General features: G+C 42.0%; 1 protein-coding gene across 1 annotated transcript in view; it reads right to left on the reverse strand.

Annotated features, from left to right (window-relative positions):
* Positions 1-23432, reverse strand: part of Alpk1 (alpha kinase 1) — an 85830-nt gene that overhangs the window by 11468 nt on the left and 50930 nt on the right. The window contains exons 4-8 of the mRNA XM_048333677.1: positions 9700-9898; positions 4803-4862; positions 3848-3934; positions 1885-1961; positions 1004-1099 (exon numbers count right to left, since the gene is read on the reverse strand). Of these exons, the coding sequence (XP_048189634.1) occupies positions 1004-1099; positions 1885-1961; positions 3848-3934; positions 4803-4862; positions 9700-9898 (519 nt within the window). The remainder of the gene's footprint in view (positions 1-1003; positions 1100-1884; positions 1962-3847; positions 3935-4802; positions 4863-9699; positions 9899-23432) is intronic.

Consider the following 23432-nt stretch of genomic DNA (forward strand, 5'->3'; position numbering starts at 1 on the left):
TTTTCATCTGAGAACAGAAGTAACAACTACATGAGATTAATATTACTAAGAGCAAGCTGTGTTTGTCATACTAATGTGGAATATGTTTCTATTCTTTTGGCTTCTTTTAATAAAGGAGAAGTAGAGATGATAATAAAAAATCTCAGTTTCAGTGCTGCCTGGGCAGAATTTCAATGTCACAGTCAATGCCCAGATCTTTCTCCAAAGCTGGGAAAACTAGAGGTTTGTTGGTTTTCAAGACTGTGAATTACCTTTTTTTTTTTTTTTTTTTTTTTTTTGGCCAGTCCTGGGGCTTGAACTCAGGGCCTGAGCACTGTCCCTGGATTCTTTTTGCTCAAGGCTAGCACTCTGCCACTTGAGCCACAGCTCCACTTCTGGCCTTTTCTATATATGTGGTGCTGAGGAATCAAACCTAAGGCTTCATGTATAGGAGGCAAGCACTCTTGCCACTAGGCCATATTCCCAGGCCCCGAATTACCTTTTTGTAAGCTGGGAATGATACATTCTGTTTTGTCTTACAAGGTATGTGTAGACAGTCATGTCATTTTTTAATAGTAAGATAAAAAATACTAGTAGTCATTACTTTTAAGGGCAAGAACACTGGAATAAATGAGTGATGCATGATTTGAATAGATGGTAAAGAGTTTCAAAATGGTTATTCTTTTTTCATCAAGATGGCCCAAGTTTGGATGGTGAACTTTGTGATAATTTGAAAAGAAATAAATGGAACTCAAAATTGCTTCGATGATATTCATTAATTCATTAATTCATTCACTAGGATTATTTCAAGTGTACTCTGTGTGTCTGATTCTCTGCTAGATGCTGGGATCAGCTCCAGGTTCAGTTACGTTATTCTACGTGAGCTTATGTGCTCCCAACCCCTACTCTTCTGGGAAAGTGATTTACTAACCAGCACCAAAAATATTGTTGACAGTTGTACAGGAGAACATTATGAATTGTTGTGTCACCATTATGAACCATATATTTGTCAAACAATGGTTACCAAGTTAATCTGTGGATTGTTTTTAAACCTTTTGTAATCATTCTTGCTCATAGAAACGAAGATGTCTGCCAGGATACCCAGCGATGTGGAGATGCCCTGTAAGGGAAAACAAACGGATCGGACTAGAATTCAGAGTTGACTATTGCTCTTATTCATAGCCTAAAGGCAATGATTAACCTTCCACATGAACTACTTGCCTATGACCCTAGTATTGCTATTATTACTATGATTTGGGAGATGCTTTTGAACCGATGTCACTAGCTTTCACTAGTTTTCAATGGACCCATTGAAAACAATGATTTCTTAGTTGGGTTTCATTAACGTTGCACTAACTGGCCCATACTGCTAGGGTTGGATAACGGGCCTAAGTAGGAGAGCTCACATCCCATTCAATCCATGTTGTAGACAGTAAAACTGCTAGCACAGCTCTGATAAGGAGGAGAATATTCCGACAAAATTACAGAGAATGACAATGTCCATTTGGAAAAACAAGGTTGCTTTTTGACTTCTGAAAAATGTCACATAACCTATTACTTCAAGGAGAACAGTTTTCCATATTCAGCCCCTTGGCCAACCCAACTTTGCTCTAGAATTAGGGAAAGGATATATATATATATATATATATGTGATAAAGAAAATAGGGGAGTGAATCAGAAGAGACAAATAAATGATTATAGAAACACTGGATATATGCAGAGAATCTAACTGTGAGGGCAGAATGAGACAAAAGGAAGTTAATGAATTCTCCTGGTCCTATGTTCACGCAATAAATAAAAATAGGAACATGAAATTGATAACTAGTCAATCTAACTGTGCTATTAGGAGATAACTGTCTGAGGATAAATGTGGGAAAATAGAAAAGGACATACTAGACATACAACCTTTTTATCTGGTTGAGGAAGAGTCAAGTATCCTGCGATTGAGGCCCATATTAACTCTGCAGCTTCATACCACATGCCTAAAATCAAACAAAACGCAAAATGTGACACACAGAAACAGCTGGTATCTGTACTTCTGTGTTAGAAAATAATCTTGCTGGTGGCTCAGGCTGGTAATCCATTCTACTCAGGAGGCTGTAATTGGAGGATCTAAGTTCAAAGCCAGCCCAGGGAAGATAAATCTAATCTCTTATCTCCAATGAACCAGCAAAAATCTGGAAGTGGAGCTTTGGTTCAAGTGAGACCTCCAGTCGAGTCAAATAAGCTAAAACAGAGTGCCTAGGCCCTGAGTTCAAGCCCCCATTATCAGCACACAGAAAAAAAAGAAAGAAGATAGAAAGAAAAGAAAAAAGAGCAAATAAATAGAAAAAGAAAAATTGGGGGTGCTAGTGGCTCATGCCTGTAATCCTAACTACTCAAGGTGGCTAAGCTTTGAGGACTGTGGTTTGAAGCCAGAATAGGAAAAGTCCAGGAGACTCTTACCTTCAATTAACCACAAGAAGCCAGAGTGGAGCTGTGACTAAAGTGGTAAAGTACTAACCAGCCTTGAACATAAACTAGCTCCCAGGCCAAGTCCAAGCCCCAATACTGACAGAGAGACAGATGGCCAGACAGACAGATAGACAGACAGACAGACACACACACACACACACACACACACATACACCACAGAAAAGGAAAAAAATACCCTTGAAAAGTAGTGCAGAAAGAAGACTTATTGAATCCTGTTAAGAAAACTCAGCGTTGGATTACATTGACACAATTTATTTTTCCAGTTGTCTCAATACTGATAATTATTTTCCCATTTCACTGGTGAATAGTTAGTAATTATTCTAAAATTTGCATATAACATACTATCATTTTATATATAGTTATTTCCATTTTTTAGAAGACATCTCTTACATTTCAATTCCTTTAAGTTTGCATAACTTTAAAGCATAATTATGGCTTGTAAATTTTGCTTGAAAAATTTGTGACTACCCTAAGGAGTGAAAAAGTGAGAGGTTTTGATAAGTTTACAATCAAGTGTTACTGGAAGTTGGAAGCATGGATCAAGATGTAGAACATCGGGGCTGGGGATATAGCCTAGTGGCAAGAGTGCCTGCCTCGAATACACGAGGCCCTAGGTTCGATTCCCCAGCACCACATATACAGAAAACGGCCAGAAGCGGCGCTGTGGCTCAGGTGGCAGAGTGCTAGCCTTGAGCGGGAAGAAGCCAGGGACAGTGCTCAGGCCCTGAGTCCAAGGCCCAGGACTGGCCAAAAAAAAAAAAAAGATGTAGAACACCTATCAAATTAGCCCCAGGCCCAAAGCCCAAACCTAATTACCCTCACAAAAAATAAAGAAAGAAAAGAAGCAAAAGAAGCAGCCAATATGTATATATATATTTATATACACATATAATAAAATAACATTATATATTTTATTATATAATATGTATATTATATAACATATAATATATATAATTCAAATTCTTGCAAAGCTGAGTCAGAGGCTATGAATAATATTGAAAGACCTGAAGTTAACTGTTAAAAAAAAACTGTAAATTTCTCTAACAATACTAGATAGAACTTTAAAATTGTATTAATATTCATATCTTGGCTATTATCTATGTATTTATTTATAGTTAGTTAATAGTATGTTCTTGCTGTGGCTGTTCTTTCTCATGTTGAACTCCTGGACGCAAAGGGTCCACTTCCTACCTCAGTCTCCCAATTAGCTGAGTAAAGCCACGGCATCCAGCTCAGCTCCTGAAATCTTAAATGTCATTCTTTCTCCAATGAGGAAACTAAGAGACACGAGCATGAACCATTTAACCAGATGCAGGAAGAAAATTCCATAGTGAAGTCTCGTAGCCAGGCTTCGTGAATGAGCCTTACTGGACCGGAGGAGTGGAGTGAGTACCTAGCTTTTGCAGAATTTGCCCTCTGATCTGTATGCAGACGGACTGCACCAGGATCTTGTCACTTTCCTTCCTGTACTGCCAGGTACCTAAAAGAAAAAAAAGGGAGGGGAGAAGATGCCTGGAGTTATTAAGGAAATAACCTGGTACATAAACATATTTCAAAGGAGATATATACTGTAAATTTATATCTATCTATCTAGCAATAGTATACAGTTGTAAATTTCTCTAAAAAAATTCAGCAGGAAAAGATTTTGTTTTATTAATACTTTATTATTAAGGATATTAATAATTATTAAGATCCTTTCTTTTCCCTCCCAGTACTGGGTTTGATCTCAGGACCTCACACGTGAGCATTGCTTGCTCATGGCTGGTGCTCTACTACTTGAGGTTCACCTCCAGCTCTAGATTTTTGTTAATTATTTTGGAGATGAAGTCTCATATACTTTTTGGCTCAGGCTGGCCTCAAACCATGATCCTCTAGATCATGGTTCTGAGTAACTAGAACTATAAACTCAAGCATTGTTTTGGGAATCAGAGAAACAGAAACACAGCTATGTTTGACCAAAAGTCACCTTATTCATCAGTACAAAGCTAGTTCTAGGTAGTTTTGTGAAAATCTAGTGTAGAATAAGGATTAGGTCATTACGCTGTGATTAAATTAGAATCTTGGCCAGGTGTTGGTGGCTCACATCTATAATCCTAGTTATTCAGGCAGCTGATATCTGAGGATTGTGGTTCAAAGCTAGCCCAGGAAGGGAGGTCCATGAGACTTTATCTCGAATAAACTACCAGAAAACCGGAAGTAGAGCTTCTGGAGTGCTAGCATTGAACAAAAGAGCTCAGGGGTAGCGCCTAGGCTCTGAGTTCAAACCCCATGACCTCCACCACCAACAACAACAAACTAGAATCTGGTAGCGACTAAGGGTAAATTACTGTGAGGATGGACAGTCTTACCTGTCGCCCCATTGTTGCTAATGAGACTGCTGAGGATATATTCTGCTTTTAAGAGTTTTCCTGAAAAACAGAGAGCATATGTCATGCAATCATGTCTGAACATGTACTTTACATACTTATTTATTTTTTTATTTATTTTGGGTGTTTTTGAGACAGGGTCTCACCAAGCTGGTCTGGAGATTGCAATTATTCTGCCTTTGCTGGAGTGCTGGAATTAAAGGCCTATGCCATCAGGCATCCACAAATAGTTCCTGCTCTAAGATAGATGTATTCTATCAAGAACTGTATCTTTCCTTGGAAATATTCTGCTTTTAAAATCAACTGAAAAAGATGAGATTTTCAGGAGATGGCAAGTTAAACATCTACAAAGTATCTGAAATGGCAAATTATTTGTATATACACATAGGTGTGTATATATACACATACACACATACATAATACTTGTATGAATGTGTGTGTTTGTATAAAATGTATCTGTGGGGCTGGGGATATGGCCTAGTGGCAAGAGTGCCTGCCTCGGATACAGGAGGCCCTAGGTTCGATTCCCCAGCACCACATATACAAAAAACGGCCAGAAGCGGCACTGTGGCTCAAGTGGCAGAGTGCTAGCCTTGAGCGGGAAGAAGCCAGGGACGGTGCTCAGGCCCTGAGTCCAAGGCCCAGGACTGGCAAAAAAAAAAAAAAAATGTATCTGGACACCATGCTCACAGAGCAGGGGTAACAAGAGGCAAAGCTTTGCGAACAGTTGTGTTTCCTTTGTAAAATTTGTACCTCAGGCTGTGTGTAGAGTTGCCTACATCAGGTTTCTTTACAGAATTGTCACAAAGGAATTTAGAAATAGTGTGTGGGGAAGCTTAGAGTTTAAAAAGAAAAAAACCCAAAACCTTTTCACTTATTTTGAATACCTGAACCTAATAGGAAGGTATTGTTGTTTTCCATAGGCAGAAGATCCTCTTTTAACCCAGCCTGCCAGGTGCTTCTTCCACCTCGTCTCTATAATGCTTCCCTTTTGCTCTGACTCCCCTTATTTCAGTCACAGTAGGTGTCTATAGTCCCTGCCACCTCCTTGGATTGTTTTCACATCAAAGACTTCATATTAATAATTATTTTGACCTTATCCCAAACATCTCCAAACACGTGTGTGTGTGTGTATGTGTGTGTGTGTGTGTGTGTGTGTGTGTGTGTGTGTGTGTATGTGTGTGTGTGCCGGTACTGGGGTTTGAATTCACAGCTATCCTTTAGCTCTTCTATCACTCTACCACTTAAGTCACAGCTCCACTTTCAGCTTTTTATGGTTAATTGGAGGTAAGAGTCTCATACACTTTCCTGTGCTGGCTGGCTTCAAACCTCAATCCTCAGCTCTCAGCTTCCTGAGTAAGCTAGGATTATAGGCATGAGCTACTGGTACCCAGATTCCAAATTTTCTTTGAAGGCCTTCACTTAGCACACCATTTAAAGTTGCAAAAGCAACTTGGCTGTGTATATGGTGCTTTCTAAGAAGATCACTAGGCTATTTTCTATCCACAGGTTCTTTTGCAATGTGACCTTGCAAAAGAAGGTCCTCTTCTTGAATTTGAGCTAGTCCCATGGCTTGTTTATACCAACATGTTATGCTAGAGGTGACACTGTGTACTTTATCCAGTCTGAGCATGAAAAGGTTCATTTTTCTTGGTTACATTCGCTCAGTCCTGGTCCATCTGGTCCACAGGTTTAACAGCAGGAGAGAAAAGTATGTAAAGAAAATGCTGAGAAAAAAATGAGATGTAGTTCATGTTGAGAGTTTGACTGCTGGCATACACAGGCCATGAGTCTGAGTCCTAGCTCTACAGGAAAAAAGAAAAAGAAAAGACAAAGAAAGAATAAAGTAGAAGAAAATAGAAAAAAGAAGTTATAAAGTTCAAAGAGAATGAAAAACCCAGGTAATCACAATTGCACTTCTAGGAGTAAGTAGATTCAGAGCTGGGGAAAAACACATGGAAGAAAGTCTAACATTCAAGGAATCTATCTAACCTTAGAAAAAATAAAACACTAAATCTATCTTTAGACACACTTTAGTAAAACTACGAAAAAAATGCAGTAAGAAACTCTTAAAGGAAACAGAGAAAAGACAGCATATTAAGCATAGGAACTATACTTAGCTGGAGAAAAACCATTTTTATTAGTATTAGTATCCTACTATGGGACACCTGAGAAAATGGCTCTGGGTTCTAAGGTATTTCAGCTTATGGCAGAGGAATAGGCAGGCATGTAGGGGAAGTTGATTTTCTGGCTCTTTCTATTGGCTGGCTACATTCTTATAGCCTACAGAAAGAACTGTGTATGTGTGAGTATATATACAAGTATATACACACATTTGTAACTTAAAAAACATGTGTGTCAGATTGTCTTTTGGGGGGTCCTACTTGGTGAGAAACAGAGGATCCCCTGGCTCTGGGACTCCTCCTTGCATGAGGAGTCTGATTTCCTGTTCCTTCCACAGTCTCTTCTGTTTTCACATAACTTACTCTGTGTGCTTTAAACACTTTTCTGTCTTTGTCACCTCTGATTGATGGAGAAAAGGAATCTGAACTCTAGACAGTGCCCACAGTGAAAGCGTGTGCAGGAGGAGGTGAACTGCTGGCTTCTCTTACCCAGCGCACTCTTCCTGACTCTAACACACTTCCTCTCACGGGCCACCTCAAGGCTTCTGGAGGAGCAGTCTCTTCATGCTACCCCATGCTTGCTCACACCCTGCTGTAATCCCTCCCCCACCCTCGACTTCTCCCTCTCCCAATCCACTTGGAGGCTCCAGATAAGATTTTTGGACTGAAGTTTACATAAGGCTGGGGTACTTTGTGAAAAAGAACCCCAACTGTTGGGACCTGAGACTCGGGACCCATGTCTTGGCAGTGCGGTGCTGCGAGCAGAACATCTCACCATTCCTGATGATACTGAGGCTTGCCCCTTATCAGAGGAAAGCAATCTCTACCATCTTGGCTGGAGACACAAGGGAATGAAACCAAAAGAAAACTTAGCAAGTTCATTTGGTGGTGTGAAAATACAGTTACTGTGTTCCATGTTCTTCTTTCTTTGTGTTTGTGCCAGTGCTGGGGCTTAAACCCAGAGGCGTGCACTCTTCATTAGCTTTTTGCTCTACCATGTGAGCCATACCGCCACTTACTTTATTACTGGTTAATTGGAGAGAAGAGTCTCATAGACTTGCCTGCTTGAGCTGGTTTTTTTTTGCTAGTCCTGGGGCTTGAACTCAGGGCCTGAGCACTGTCACACTGTCTCTGGTTTCTTTTTACTCAAGGCTAGCACTCTGCCACTTGAGTCACAGCGCCACTTCTGGCCTTTTCTATATATGTGATGCTGAGGAATCGAACTCAGGGCTTCATGTATACGAGGCAAGCACTCTTGCCACTCGGCCATATTCCCGGCCCCGCTTGGGCTGGTTTTGAACCGTGGTCCCTCAAGTCTCAGACTCCTGAGTAGCTAAGAGTACAAGCATGAACCTGGCTTCAAGGTCTTGCGAGAAACCACAGGGCACTGCCAGCCCTCACCCTGAGTCACCCCCGGAACATGTTCCTTGTGCCATTGTCATCTGATGCCACCTGGTGAGTCTATGGTTAGGGTTCTTCATGCCCCAAACATCAGGGACATTTGGAACAAAATATTTTCTTTCTCAGTTCAATTCTGCCTCTGGAATTGCACGTAAGACATGAGCACACTTTATCTGCATTTGCAGGAGCCTGAAAGTAAGTGAACTTGAGGCTCTTATGAAGACAACTTCCAGGGCCTCAGGCATGGCTCAGTTGGTAGAGTGCTAGCCTGTGAAGAAAAGCATCAGGTACTGAGGTCAAGTCCCAGTCTGGGACCTAAAAAAGAAAAAAGAAAATAACTTCCACAAGCCCATTTTTTCCATGTCCTTTTCTCTCTGTCTCTTCTTCTGTCTGTTCAGTGGCTGTCCTGCGCAGTATAGTCACTACAGCTTCTTCTCAAAGGAAATGAAGAGCGTTTAACCTCTTACAGACTAGAATTATTAAAATAATAGCAGTAACTAAAATGGAGCAAAAGAAAAAAGAGCTTATGTTTTGTGCCTGGGAGGCGCAAGAGGCCTTCATTTTAGGAAACGAGAATAGCAAAGCTGGCTGCGTTTCTCAATGCAGTGGGTATTGGTAATTCAAGTCACTCAGGACTTCTTTGCAGGTGGACTTGGCTGTGACACATTACAAGCCCTAGCTCCCCTCCAAGACCCCACTTCCAACTCCCCATCTTAAGTTAGACTGTCAGCCTCATTTTTCATCTCATTCAATGTGACAGGGCAAAAAGAAAAAGATACTTTCAGACCTAATCAGGTACTGTACCAGTGTTGTGAATGACAGAGAGAGAGAGAGAGAGAGAGAGAGAGAGAGAGAGAGAGAGAGAGAAAATCAACCCTCAAATTGCTTCAGTGGGTTTGTTAGCTCCATTGTTAGCTTAGTCAAGTGGCCCTACAGAAAGAAGACAGGAGAGCTAAGAGAAAATACTAGAATTCTAATCTGCTTTTTAAAGGCTCTTGGTCAGAAGTATAGCAATTCAGATACCCCTGTTTGAAAGCAGCAGGATAGATTTGTTAGAGGACAAAAGCTCCAATTAGTATTTTCCACACCCTTTCACAATTTTCTCCCCTGCTTTTGGCTCTGAAACCCTTTATGCCAAGGCCTTTGTGCCGGCGGAGAGGCGGGTGCAAGGGCTGGCGCAGCGGGGGAGGCGCGGGGCAGAGGTGGCACGCCGGCCCCAGTGCCCTTGGGCGTCTGCAGAGTTCAAGTTTCTCTGCAGCCAAGGGCAGCTGAGGACCAGGCACCTGCCCCCCTCTCCCAGAGGATTCAGGGGACCCCAAGGAACCAGGGGGAAGAGGCCCTTGGACACCGCCTACCTGAGTTGACAGAAATCCTGGCTTGGCGAATAACCACCTGCGGGGCGATTGGTGTGGCTGGCTGCAGCTTATGCAGGCCCTTGGCGACCTGCAGGAGTTTTCCAGAAACATCGAGTCCATACAGGAACCTGTCCATCAAGAAGACGATGGCCGAGGCGACCGCACAGTCCTGAGCCACGATAGATGCTCGCAAGGCCGCCTGGAGAAGTGAAACGGACCAGACAAGAAACACAGCCAGGACCCTAAAACAAGATCCCCTCACCCCCATCTTGGAGTTCTTAAATGAAAGCAACAGCCAAGACCCGCAGCCAAGTGGAAGAGCGTTCCTTATGAGGTGACTAAAGCCATGAGAAGAAGAAAAGATTAAGGAAAAATCTGATGAGTAGTTAAGGATAAAATATTTCCACCATTCCATTTACCCCCATTATGATGCTAAAATTATAGGAGAGCTAAAGGTGTTTCCTGTTAAAATTCAAACAGTAAAGTATGGAGGACAAAACGAAATCAAAGCAATCCATAGTTTCACCCCTCACCCTCTGTCTTCAGTTTCCCTCAGTCCTGTAGCCATTTTCCCTGGCAAGGGTGTCAAGAGGGTTTCTTCCAGAGCTTGCTTGTCTGACTCTCTTACCTCCCTCCCTCCTTCCCTCCCTCCTTTTTTCCTCCTTCCTGTTCTCTCTCCTTGCCTTCCCCTTTCTTCTTCTTTTTCCTTTTGCCCCCTCTCTCATTCTTCTCTCCTCTTTTTCCTTTTGCTCTCTTTCCCTCTCCTCCTTTTGTTCCATTTTAGTCAGCCCTTCTTTTAGTCATCTGCATATCAATTTATAACACCTTGATTTATTTATTGGATACACTCTTTTTTTGAGACAGGGTCTCACTGTGTAGCCCACGATGCCTTAAAAATTAAATTGTTATTATAAAGGTAATGTACAGAGGTGTTACAGTCACATAAGTCAGGTGAAGAGCACATTTCACTTTGGACAATGTTACTCCTTCCCTCACTTTCTTCCAGCTAGGCTGGCTTGGTCCAAATTTGTCATATACCTGCCACATCCTCCCAAGTAGTTGGGTTACAGGCATATTCCTCTATGCCCAGCTCGAGTGGATACCTTTTACTTTAAGAAGAAATAAAGAATTCCAGATAATATTTTAAAATTGGTTTACATGATCATGTTTAGTTAATGAGCAAGAAATGAAGAAACAGGAGTGACATAAAAATGTAACATGAATAGGAAGTAAAAATAAATAAAGTGAATAAATATTTTTCATGGGAAAATGCTCTCTTAGGCCTTAGAGCGGTTTATATGATTAGTAGCCTGACCAAGGTGATCATTCACTATTATTATTATTTAAATTTACTACTACAAAACCAAGCTGAGTGCATTGTTAGCATGTTGGTTCACACATGCAGGCTGAAAAGCACAGTAAGCATTTGCCTACTACAGCATTACGCTACAAAGCACTGCTCTCTTGACAATGCAGTCTTATGTACTAACACTCATCCGGAAAAGTAAGGTGCCAGCCATAATGTGAAACTTGTTAGATGAATAATTCACCCAGGCCTCGGCTGATCCTATCCTTAAGCTCATTTTCAGAAGGGGAGCTAAGGATTCAGAGGTTGAGTCACATGCTCCTGTCACATGACCTGTGACATCACAACTTGTCACATGACCTGTGCGCACAGCAACCATGCTCATCTCCCTTGAGTAAGCTGGAGGTTTGGATGGCATTTAACTTAACATATACTACAAAATCAGTCGATGCAGTTGTTGAAAATATTAAATCTGGAGGCTGAGACATCTTTGAAATAAAAGGGTTTATTGAACTGTGAACAAATGCTAGCCAGAGAAAGGGCCTAGTCCTGGAGCAAGTTTCCATAACTTCCAAAAGTAAAGCCAGATAGCGGTTGGGAAATGTTTATTGAATGGCTAAGGCTTTTTATTTCTGTAATGAAAACTTAGAGAATGCAGACATAAGATATTTACAGTAGGTCTGCACTGCTTGTAGATAAGAGGGGTGTGAATAGGCAAAGAGAGGGAAGCTTTGGAGTAGGAGGCTGTTCAATAAGAAGCAGCGATTGTTGTTTGGGCTTCTGGATTGGCTAGGCTGTAAGATGTGGTGGCACCTAGGGGGTTGTGACAGGATTAAGGTTTTATCCTGTCATCCTCTCTGGCCATGTATGTTGCAGGATCCTCAGTAAGCCAGCCAATGCCTTCTTGCCCCTTTGATGAGTAGTTCTGTCTTGCTTCCTCCTTGGTGCCCATGTGCCTTCCAAACCCTTAAGTAATCGCAGGAACCACTGAGTGGCCGTGTTCAGAGGCAGGCTGCTCTAAAAAGTGACCTCGCTCTTTTCCTTATCAGTAATAAGGTCTTCCATCATTGCTTCTCTACCTGGCTTGTGAAGAATGTTCACACCCACCAGCTAATTGGAATCTCTCACCCCTCTCAAAGAGAAATGAAGAGCAAGGCACTGGAGGCTCACAAGAGTAATCCTGGCTACCCAGGTAGCTGACATCTGAGGACTGTGATTCAAAGCCAGCCCTGGCAGGCAAGTCTATGAGGCTTTTATCTCCAATCAACCACCCAAAAGGTGGAAGTAGAGCTGTGGCTCAAGTCATAGAGCACTAGACTTGAGCAAAATTTTCTCAAGGGACAATGTCCAGGCCTGAGTTCAAGCCTCAGGACCAGCACGTGTAGCGTGCATGTGTGCATGCGGAAGCACATGTGTACATGTCCTCATGCATGTGCGTGCGCACGCACGCGCGTGCACACACACACAGTTAAAGGAGGAACTGAGGCTGAGAGCCTAAGTGATTTCCCAAAGTGGAAAATATCTAGAGGATCAGAGTCAGACAGGATCTCCTCCCCTCCTTCCTCTTCCACTTCCTCTCTCTCCCCATCACCTTCCCTTTTTCTTCCCTCTCCTCCTTTTCTTTCGCATTGTATTTATTTAATTGGGACAAGAAGCACATAAAATATAATTTATTTAAGCACCTATTTCTCTAGTGTTAAATAATCTCACACTGTGGCAAAGTAGATCTCCAAACGCTTTCCTCTTCTAAATTGAAGCCTCTACATGTTCAGCAACTTCTCTTCTCCTTAAATCTGGACAAACCACCATTCTGCTTCCGGTCCCTATGAATTTGTTACTTCAGCTACTTTGTATGAATGGAATCCACATTGCATTTGGATGCCTGGCTTCCTTCAGCGTGGTGCCCTCAAGCGTCATCCGTATTGAAGGAGGTGACAACACTTTGTCCCTTTTAATGATGTTCTGCTGTGCATGTGTACATGATTTGTTTATCCAACTCCTCAGCTGTTGTGAAGGGTGCTATGCGATCATAGATGTGCACCTGCCTCTTTGAGACCCTTCTCCAATTCTTTTCGTGAAGTGGGAATTTACCACACAGCCCAACCTGGCCTCAAACTAAGGATTCTCCTGCCTCATTCTCCACAGGGCTAGGATTAGAGGCATGAACTACCACAAGGGGCTACAATCCTTTTGGATATATTTACACCCCAAAGTGGGATTTCTGGATCTTATTAGATATTTTGGGGGGTGAGGTTCATACTGTTTTCATTGGGGTTACACATCATTTTGCAATCTCAAACAAGAGGATTCCATTTGCCCCACATTTTACCCCACATGTTAGGGATACAAGGCTCTTGAGGGTCAGTTTGTCCTCTGCTTTTCCACCATGGTTAGATCAAGGTCATTTGGAACAATACCTATTGGAGCAAAATAGTTCCTTGGAGCTAGATCTGAACTCACTGCTGAGGCTACACAGTGGGTGTAGGGTGCTATTATATCTTTTGTTGTGATGAGACTATGGTAAGGGGAAAAAAAGACAAAATTAAATTCCTACGAAAAGAGTGTTTCTGTCATATTTTTTAAAAAGAGAAAGGAGAAAAAAGTTCTCAGGAGATAGTTTTAATGTCAATGCTTTGAATTTTCCAATTAACTACCCCAAAAAGCCAGAAGAAGAGCCATGGATCAAGTGATAGAGCACTAGCATTGAGCACAAACGTTCAAGGATAGTGCCCAGGCCTTGAGTTCAAGCCCTAGGACTAACACACACACACACACACACACACACACACACACACACACACACAAAAACAATAAAAGAAAGAAAGAAAAAGAGAAGAGAGGAAAAAGAAATCTGGATAATGTGTCTTTGCTTTGCTGTTTCAGGATTGGAGGGAAATCCAGTCACATGGTCAGTGAAGAGTGAGGCAGAGTGAGGCAGGTGTTTGATAGAAGACACAGAACACAATGGAAAAAAGATTGAAAAGAAAAACTCCATCATTTCATCCTCTGTGACAAAATATCAGCAATTGACAAAAACTGGCTCTGGAAGTAAGTGTGGGTAAAATTTGTAGAAGAGTCAATGCTAAATAATAGGTCATGCAGATCACCTCTCTAAAGCTGATCTCAGGAAATAGTGAACCATTTTACTTGTCATCTCTTCTTTTCACCCACTCTGAGGCTTGATGGATGTTCCTGGAAACCAAGAAGGGGAAAAAGAAGAGGCCCAGGCTCTGTGGCACAGGGTGGAAGGAAGCTGCTCTCTTTCAAGGAGCTCCTCTGCAAGCTCGTGTGCTTTGCTCTTGGCTGTGGCCACTGGAGGACCCCTCCCCCAGCACCTGTAAACTGAGGCTGGGAGCAGGCCATTCTGCACCCTGCACGAACATGCCATATCTTTGAGCAGGGAACATTGCCTAATCTATTTTTCCCCCCTTCTCCTCTTAATAGATCGGAGCACAAAAGCCCAAGAGAGGGTGACCTGCCAGACAAAAGGGCCTTTGAGTTCCTTGGAAAAGTAGACTTGGAGGAGGATGGAATGGATCCAAGTGGCCCTATTATTTCCACTTGCACTAATTAGACATTTTTCTGTCAGCTATTGAGGACCGCCGAGAGGCCAAACTCACTGAATTCATTTCTAAAGTGTTTACAGAAGTTTGCATCTGTTTGTGTCTCTTCAGGAGGAAAATAAGCACTTCAATAGCATTGTGGAAAATCTCAACGAAGCATCCTATTCTAGAGGGCCTTGGCATGGTTGGCAGCTGCATAATTTAGCTCGGTTCGGGGCCCAAGCCCCTCACATCTCTCTCCAAAGCCTAACGATGCAAAATGCAGTAGAAGTCATCTCAGGAGAATCTTTTCTTTCCTCTCCTTTCTTTCTTTCTTTTTCTCCCCCCCTCCCCTTTTTGCTCTCCCTCTTTTGAAATGGCAGCATGCTGTGCATAACATACAGAGTTAGGTGGGTATCATTCTTGCAGCCGGCGCTCTTGTGTGGCTACCCACACTCTGAGAAATTAATACCCACTTTCATTTGCTGCCAACGGAGCGGATCGTGAATTCCTCAACAGCAAAGCAGCATGCTTCACCCATCCCGGAATCTCCCCGTCACGTACAGTGGGGAGCACTCTGACATCAGAGGGCGAGAAATGAAAGGAGCCTGAGTGTGTGGTAGGGAAGGGACAACCAAAGAGAAAAGTCTCCCTAGTGGCAAAATGGGCCTGGGTTCTACACAATCAGATTGACATGAAAGAGAGTGCCTCCCCTCCCCCACCTCCTAAAAATAATGAAAGAAAGAAAGTAAAAGAAAATAACATAAAAACCCGGACCCAAAGACAACACACACTCACACATACAGCGTCTTTGAAATGCATATTGATCGACACAGAATTTGATTCTCTGGAATGTTCTTTTGTTTGAATTTTTCGGGCCACCGTAGACTGACCATGTCAGAGGATTCACAAATAGGATCTTATGGGTCATGTCATATGGATGATGTCATGTTAGAAACTAAATGAGAATTCTATTCCATTGTCTTTTCTCAGAGACTGACTTCAAGAAAAAAGTGTCTGAACAACCACACATTAGATTTTGTTGTTGCTGAGTGATCATGTCAAATAAAATATTTAGAAGTGGATATGACAATGTGCTGAGTTCCAAAAGACAGGCTTGCAAATGCACACACACACACACACACACACACACACACACACACACACACACCTATGTTGTGTTTTCACATCTGCTGTCACTTTGGGAAATCTGGGTTTCTAATTGAGTTTAAGACATAAAAGGAACTTTGCGGCTAGGAGGCTGAGTCAGGTGGCTGAGGAATTAAACCCCACGATGAGATTTTGATACACAGATGATGGAAAAAATGCTAAAGAGCCTTTTCTAAGGGCTTTTGCTGAACAGCAACAAGAAAAAGTGTGCTGTTTTCATGGTTCCTGGCGTTAGCGCCAGCCCCTCCTGATACTGAGCATCGAGTTGGTCCTAGCTGTGAGTTCAAAGCCACGAAGTGTTCACAGCCACGGCAATGGCAGCTGTTCTCACAGGGAGCTGTGGGAAGGGGCTCAGAACTGGAGCCATCTGGCACAGCAACTGGCAGGAGCAGTGTGAAGGGAAATTATTGCTGCATAGCAAATTGGAAGATAGGGAACAGGAAGGGAAGATGGGGGGGGGGGCATGTCCTGAGGTGAAGAATTAGCAAAATAAATGAGAAGTGATTGATGTTTGACAAGGTATGCACCAGCAGCACAAGCCTAGGAACAGTAGCGAGCATCAAGATGGACTGCTCAAGGTCAGAGGAAGGCCAAATATGGCACACTCCCTATTTGACCATCCACAAAATGTGAGAAGGAGAAAAGAGAGACTCAACTTCCATTAAGGTGTATGCTGTGCTCAATTAACATCTCCTTGGCCTCTCCTTCATTTTAGCAGTGGAAAATACAGATTGGAAAACAGTTTTAAGCATTTTTTAAATCTCAATATCTAAAGAGAGCTGGGCACCAATGGCTCACACCTGTAATCCTAGCTACTTAGGAGGCTGAGATCTGAGGATCGCAGTTTGAAGTCAGCCTGGGTGGGAAAGTCCCTGAGACTCTTATCTCCAATTAACTACCCCCGCCATGCAAGAAAAAGCTGAAAAAGAAAAAGAAGTGTAGCTATGGCTCAAGTGGTAGAGCATTAGTTTTGAGCAAGAAAAGCTTAAGGACAGTCTCCAACCCCTGAGTTCAAGTCTCAGTACCAACACACACACACACACACACACACACACACACACACACACACTATATGTATATAGATAGATAGAGATATACACATATACATATAAACATGTAAGTTATATATATCATACACACATACACAAACACACACACACACACACACACACAAATGTTCCAGCAATCACTTGTTAATACTTTCAAAGTGTGACAGATCACATATATAGAAAAAGAAGCAAGTTAGTAAATGCTACTTTTAAGAGGAGGCTATTCAAATAAGTTCAGATACTCAAAATCACATTTTTTCTCAAAGATTTTGAAAAAAATTTGATTTTGTTCTCTGTGGTTTGTAATAATCTATGACATATATGTCGTATATTTTCTTTATTCATTCTTCTATTGTTGAACACTTTCTCTGAGGCCATTATTTGGGTATTGTGAACAAGGCTACAATAAACATGGATATAGTGGTATTCTTGTTATATATTTATTTACACTTGGTTGAATATATGCCCAATCATGCTATGGCAGGATTTCCTTGATGTTTGTTGTCATATTCCTCTTTACATTTCTAGCATTATTAACTTGTGTTTCTACTTTCCTTCTTGTGGTTAGATTATCTAGGGATTTACCAAAGATGTTTATTTTTTTCAAAGAAATAATTTGCTGTTTCATTGATTCTTTTTTTTTCCAGTCCTGGGGCTTGAATTCTAGGTCTGGATACTGTCCCTGAGCTTCATTTGCTCAAGGTGAGCATTCTACCACTTGAGCTACAGTGCCACTTCCAGCTTTTTAAAGTAGTTTATTGGAGATGAGTCTCACTGAATTTCTTGCCCGAGCTGGCTTTGAACTGCAATCCTCAGATCTCAGCCTTGTGTGTAGCTAGGATTATAGGTGTGAGCCACCAGTACCTGGATTTGTTGATTCTTTGTATAGTTTTTCAGTCTTCATTTCACTAAAGTTTTTCCCCTAATCTTCTTCTTCTCTCTCATAATGTGTGGCAATCCCTAATAAAGATTACTCACCATTACCAGCTCCAATATATTTAGATAAACATAGAAGACAAAATGTATCTTTGTGCTCTAGGAACACCTTGGTCATTCAGGATTGTAATAAGGAAGTGGTGGGGATAATACTAATAACGAATGTTAGGTATTTGGCTTTACTGGGAAGGAGTGTTCAGTGCTAAGCCTAAGAGAAGAGGTTAATGAGAAAGTTGAGTGAGGTAGTAGAAAAAACAAACAAACCCTATCTTGTGCTGGAGTAGGGAGGGGAGAGATGAAATGAAGAGAACAAAACAAATACAGAGAGAGAAAGAGACACAGAGAGAAAACAACACACAAAACAAGAAAGGAAAAAACCAAGAAAGAACTCTCTCTCTCTCACACACATCACATAAGCAAACACACACACACACACACACACACACACACACACACACCAGGAAAAAAATGGCAACAACACAGCCACCAGATCCATGTTTCTGCAGTATGTACATCTTTGAGGACAGAGAATCCCCAGCCTCCATCACTGATCCAGCCAGGCTTCCGGAGCTTCTGTCCTCTAAGCTGAAAGTGTTCCTTCTCACTAGTTGGGATTCTCTGTGGGGTCCTGTCAGACATTTTCCTCTCCCCAGTCATCTTTTAAAGACTGACATAGAACTGAATTTGATGGCAACACGTCCAGTGAGTCATTGAGGGCTGGTTGCTCTTTATCCCCAGGGCCTTAGGGGTGCTCAGTCCTCATAAACAGCTTACTCTCAAGATGGCGACTCTCCATGGCTTTCCTGGATACAGGGAGCCACCATAATGGCTTTCTTCTCCAAGTCTAGCCTCTCACATTGGAGTGTGATTTATCTCACAAATATTCTGTAGTGGGGTTAAGGCTTATGATTTTTGTGGACATTCTTTTCCTCTCTGCTAAAGCTGATGGTGGTCCATCTGATATTAACCTGTAGTGCAGTCTTTGCTTTTTGTTTCCCCAATTGGGGGAACCTGAGGTTCTGAGGTTCTGAATTCCTCACTGCATTCCTCTTTCCTTCCTTCCTTCCTTCCTTCCTTCCTTCCTTCCTTCCTTCCTTCCTTCCTTCCTTCCTTCCTTCCTTCCTTTCTTTTGTCAGTCATGGGGCTTGAACTCAAGGCCTGGGCCCTGTCCCTGAGCTATTTCTCCGCTTTGAGCTATAGCTCCACTTCTAGATTTCTGGTATTTCATTAGAAATAAGAGTCTAATGCACTTTCTTGCCCTGGCTGTATTTAAACCGTGATTCTCAGATCTCAGCCTCCTGAGTAGCAGCTAGGATTATAGGCATGAGCCACCAGCACCCAGCCTTCCTTTCTGCTTTTCTTCCACTAACATAGCTTCTGTGCAGTTTTCTCACTCCCTGTAACCTTGTTTTATTGTTTTCAAGTTCTTTCCTCTCTTTGTTCTGAGTCTGGTCTTCTCTGACAGAATGAAAAGAGCAGATGCTTCTCATCTACCATCTTCCCCATTCTTGAAATTCTTAATTATGGTGCCTGTAGCCAACATTCACCTTAAGCAGCATTTTCTGAGGATTCCCCAGAGATTGACTTCAGTTTAAAGGTGACTGATGGGGGTGGGGGGGCAGTGAGGGAGTGGTGGTGAGGGACTCTGGGCCTTTGTGTAGAAAGAATGTAGCCTTGTCTTCTCTGGAAAAGAGTGGATGTGTCAATCAGCTGAGCATGCCCTCAAAGGGCACTCCCTCCCTCTTCTGTCTTATGAGTGTTCCTGTTCTACTTTCATGATGTGTGTGTATGTGCGTACATGCATGTGCCAGGCCTGGGGACTGAACTTCAGGGCCTGGCACTCTCGCTGAGCTTTTTATTCAAAGCTAGCTAGTGCTGCTCCACTTGAACTATAGTTCCTCTTCCAGATTTTTGAGGGTTAATTGGAAATAAGAGTCTCATGAACTTTCCTGCCCAGGGTGGCTTTGAACCAAGATCGTCAGGTCTCAGTCTATTGAGTAACTAGGATTATAGGCATGAACCACTGGTACCTGACTTTCCATGACATTTTAAAGTAAACATAACCAGCCATGATGCAAATACAAACAAAAAGTTTCTTATCGTAATAATGCAAACTTTAAAATGAGTTTAAAATATTATTTTTAATCTTTACCTCATTATTCTTAAAATTCAATAGGAATCTGCATAACATAATGTATGCTTATCCAAAAGATTTTACTGATGGAAGCTGGATACGGGGCACAAGCTTACAAGCTTAAAAAATTGATATTATAAAAGTGATATACAAAGGGATTACAGTTTATAATTCAGGTAAAGAATACATTTCTTTTTAGACAATGTCACTCCTTCCTCTGCTGTCTCTAATCCTAGCATTTAGGAAATTGAGGCCAGACAATCATTGGAGAGCAGGGCTTGAAAAATCATCCTGAAAAACATAGCAAAACCTTGACCAAAACAAAGAAAACATTCTACCGCACCATGTTTTACTCATGGGATGAACAAATAAAAGTTTAAAAAAAGAGAAGAGAGGATCATGACAAGTGATTCATAATAGATCTGTCAGTGGAAAAATGACCAACATCTTGTGTACTATATACACTTTTTAAAAAATAGACTATCGGCTGGGGATGCTGGCGGCTCCCACTTGTAATCTTAGCTACTCAGCAGGCTCAGATCTGGAGGATCATGACTCAAAACCAGCCCTGGGAAAAAAGGTCCAAAAGACTTCATCTTCAGTTAACAAACAAAAGGCTGGGCTGGAAGTGTGGTTCCAGGGGTAGAGTTCCAGCACTGAGCAAGCGAGTGAAATGAGCTGGAAGTCCTCACTCGAGTTCAAGCCATGGTTCCACTAACAACAACAAAAAGACAGTTTTTAAATCCAAAAACCTAGAAACCTGTTGAACTTAAAAATGTTTGATGTCAGCTGGGTGCCAGTGCCTCACCCCTGTAATCCCCAGTTGTTCAAGAGGCTGAGATCTAAAGATTGTTTCAAAGCCAGTCCCAGCAAAAAAAAAAAAGGGGGGGGGTCACAAGACTCTTATCTTTAATTAACCACCCCAAACCCAAAAGCGGAGGTGTGGTTCAAGTGGTAGAACACTGATCTTAGGGGGGAAAAAAGCTAAGGAAAAGTAATTTGGTACTGAGTTCAAGCCCCAGGACTGGCATCAAAGAGAAAGGGGGGGGATTGATTTTTTGCCCTCATGAGTCCATCCATCTTGTTTGATGAGGTGGGCAGGTGACAAGATATGGTGCATGGGAATGGGGCACTGAGAGAAGAACTGGGGTTTGATTCCAGCCTCATTGCATTCTGTAGTCTAGCTTGGGAGTATTTTCACGTGTGTCAAGCCACTCACTTCACGTGCAAAATGGGGCATCATGAATTCACTTTGCAGCGCTGTCGAGATCTTGTGAAGAATAATCAGACGCCATCATACCTAATCAAAAGTGTGTGTTTGCTGACATACAAGGGTGACATGTTCATATGCGTCAACCTCATATAAACACACCAGATCTATAGACAGGACATTAGTGCTCAACCTCCTTATTTACTCAATTTGTACAGTTTGGGAGGTGACAGTCCTGTACTTACAAGCACAGTGAAGACATCCTAGATACTTATTTTCTGAAGGTCATCATTTTCTTTGTCTGTCCAACACACGAGCTTGTTCATTTTCTGCTAGCACTTTGAGCTGCACAGCTCTGCCTGCCCCCCACCCCCACCTTCCCAGTCCATGACTGCCAGCCTTGGCTCAGCCTTCAGCCCTCATTATGGGGAGACATAAAATTCACTCCACAGAGTCAGCCCCCATCAAAGGGATAACTCGCATGCCTGATTCTGTGGCAACCAGAGTTTCATTGGTAGAATCCTAAGAACAAGCCACCATTTTAATTTATCTTCTATTGAAACTTAAAAGTACCATATTAAAAGGACAGGTTTTTTTTTTTCTTGGCAGAGTTTTAGAGCAGAGTTTAAGTCCTTGGTGACTTTAATCATACTCTATCTTAAGGTCTGGAAATGCACAGGGCTTGGAGCTAATATTTATCCTTCCTAGGCTCCATTCTCTTGCCACTTAATTGACACTTATTAAATTTATTTTTTGAAGAATCTGAACCCTTCACCTGTCTTCTCAGAGCAAGAATCACAATGGTCAGCAGAAGAAATTAAAGTTTTAAAAGTTGACGATTGGAATTTGTAAACCTTCTGTTGTAATGAATTGTGCTCTAGAGAAAAAGTGAAATCATATCAATAAAAGGAAGAATGGGGGTTGAGGCAGCAAAGAGAACAGGGACATAAAACATGGAAAGCTGTAGCAGACTCCACCCGCCCTGTGAAAGGGTTTGATAGGTCATGGGGCCTGGGCAGAGTTGCAGAAGAGATGCCATGTGTAGAGTTAGGAACCATAAGCACTGTGTCACGTCCTTTCCACTGATGGGTTTCAAGACAGGAGGAGCCAATTCTTACTCTCTTAGGGTTTCAGTTCCCCCACCTAACCAACAGTGACATTGGGACAGAGGGTCTTAAAATTCCCCTCTAGCTCCAGCGTCTATCATCTGGCAGAGAAATAATTTGTGTTTGATACCAGTTGAATAGACATTCCACACACATGCATGTGTGCACATTCACATGATCTCTGAAAATATGAAGAACCATGAGAATTAGTTCATAGCAGGCCACCAAATGCAGAGAAAAAATGCAGAAAGAAGAACATTGCGCTTAAAAGCTTTACTTTATTTGGCAAAAATGATGTATTGCAAGTGTCACTTAACTGAGGACCTGGCTTCTTCCTTTTTAAAATAATGTGTACTTTAGCATTTGAATGTATTTTTACAATGATGCAGAGAAGTTTATGTTTAGAATATTTGATCTCATCTAGGTTTAAGAAGAAGTACTTAACAGACACTCTCTTCTTTTATTATAACAGAATTAGCTATTTATTGTGAAGACTCAAAGAAATATAAAGCAACCAGTAATCCTATCATCCTAGTAAAAATGTTCATATTTACTTATTATAGGCACTTTTCTAAGATTTCCATTTCTTCTTGTTGTTGTTTTGTTTTTCCTTAAAAAAATAAAACTAATGGAGATTTCCCTGCGGTTGGAGGTGAGGCTCAGGTGGTAGATACAAAGTATGAGTCCCAGAAAGAAAGAAAAAGAGATTTCCCACACCCTCGTCCCCAGATGTACGTAGGAAATAATACCAAATTCCTGTGTGACAAAGATACTTCAGTTGCAATGTGGAGAAAGGGTGATGAGGAGCCGCGATGCTCATGGAAGCAACTTCCATTCACATATTCCGGGTCTGCTCCTGGGAATATGGGAGGATAGATTTCTCTGGAAGGAGGATACTATGGCTTATTTGCATGGAAGCATTTCAGATCCAGTGTGCCATTCCTCAGTCCTGCTTCCTTTCTGACTGCCATCACACCACTAGTACCAGTGGTATTTCACACAGTTAAACGGTTCCTAAGGGGGCTGACATAAAGCAGAGCCTCACCATTGACCTCGGATGGACACGAAGTAAGCAGATGGAATAAGCACATTATTTTAAAAAGGAAGAAGCCAGGTCCTCAGTTCATTGCTGTGACCCTCTATGCTTCTGGAGGTAAGCGAAGGCTTCCTGCATGGGAAATCTCAGCTGAGATGTGAGACCTGCACGCAACATCACAAAGAGCAGAAGGCAGAGTATGTCTTGAGTGGAGATAGCTGTGCATGAGAGATTCATGGCAAGT

This window comes from Perognathus longimembris, chromosome 24 (genome assembly GCF_023159225.1).
Source record: "Perognathus longimembris pacificus isolate PPM17 chromosome 24, ASM2315922v1, whole genome shotgun sequence".
Classification (NCBI taxonomy): domain Eukaryota; kingdom Metazoa; phylum Chordata; class Mammalia; order Rodentia; family Heteromyidae; genus Perognathus; species Perognathus longimembris.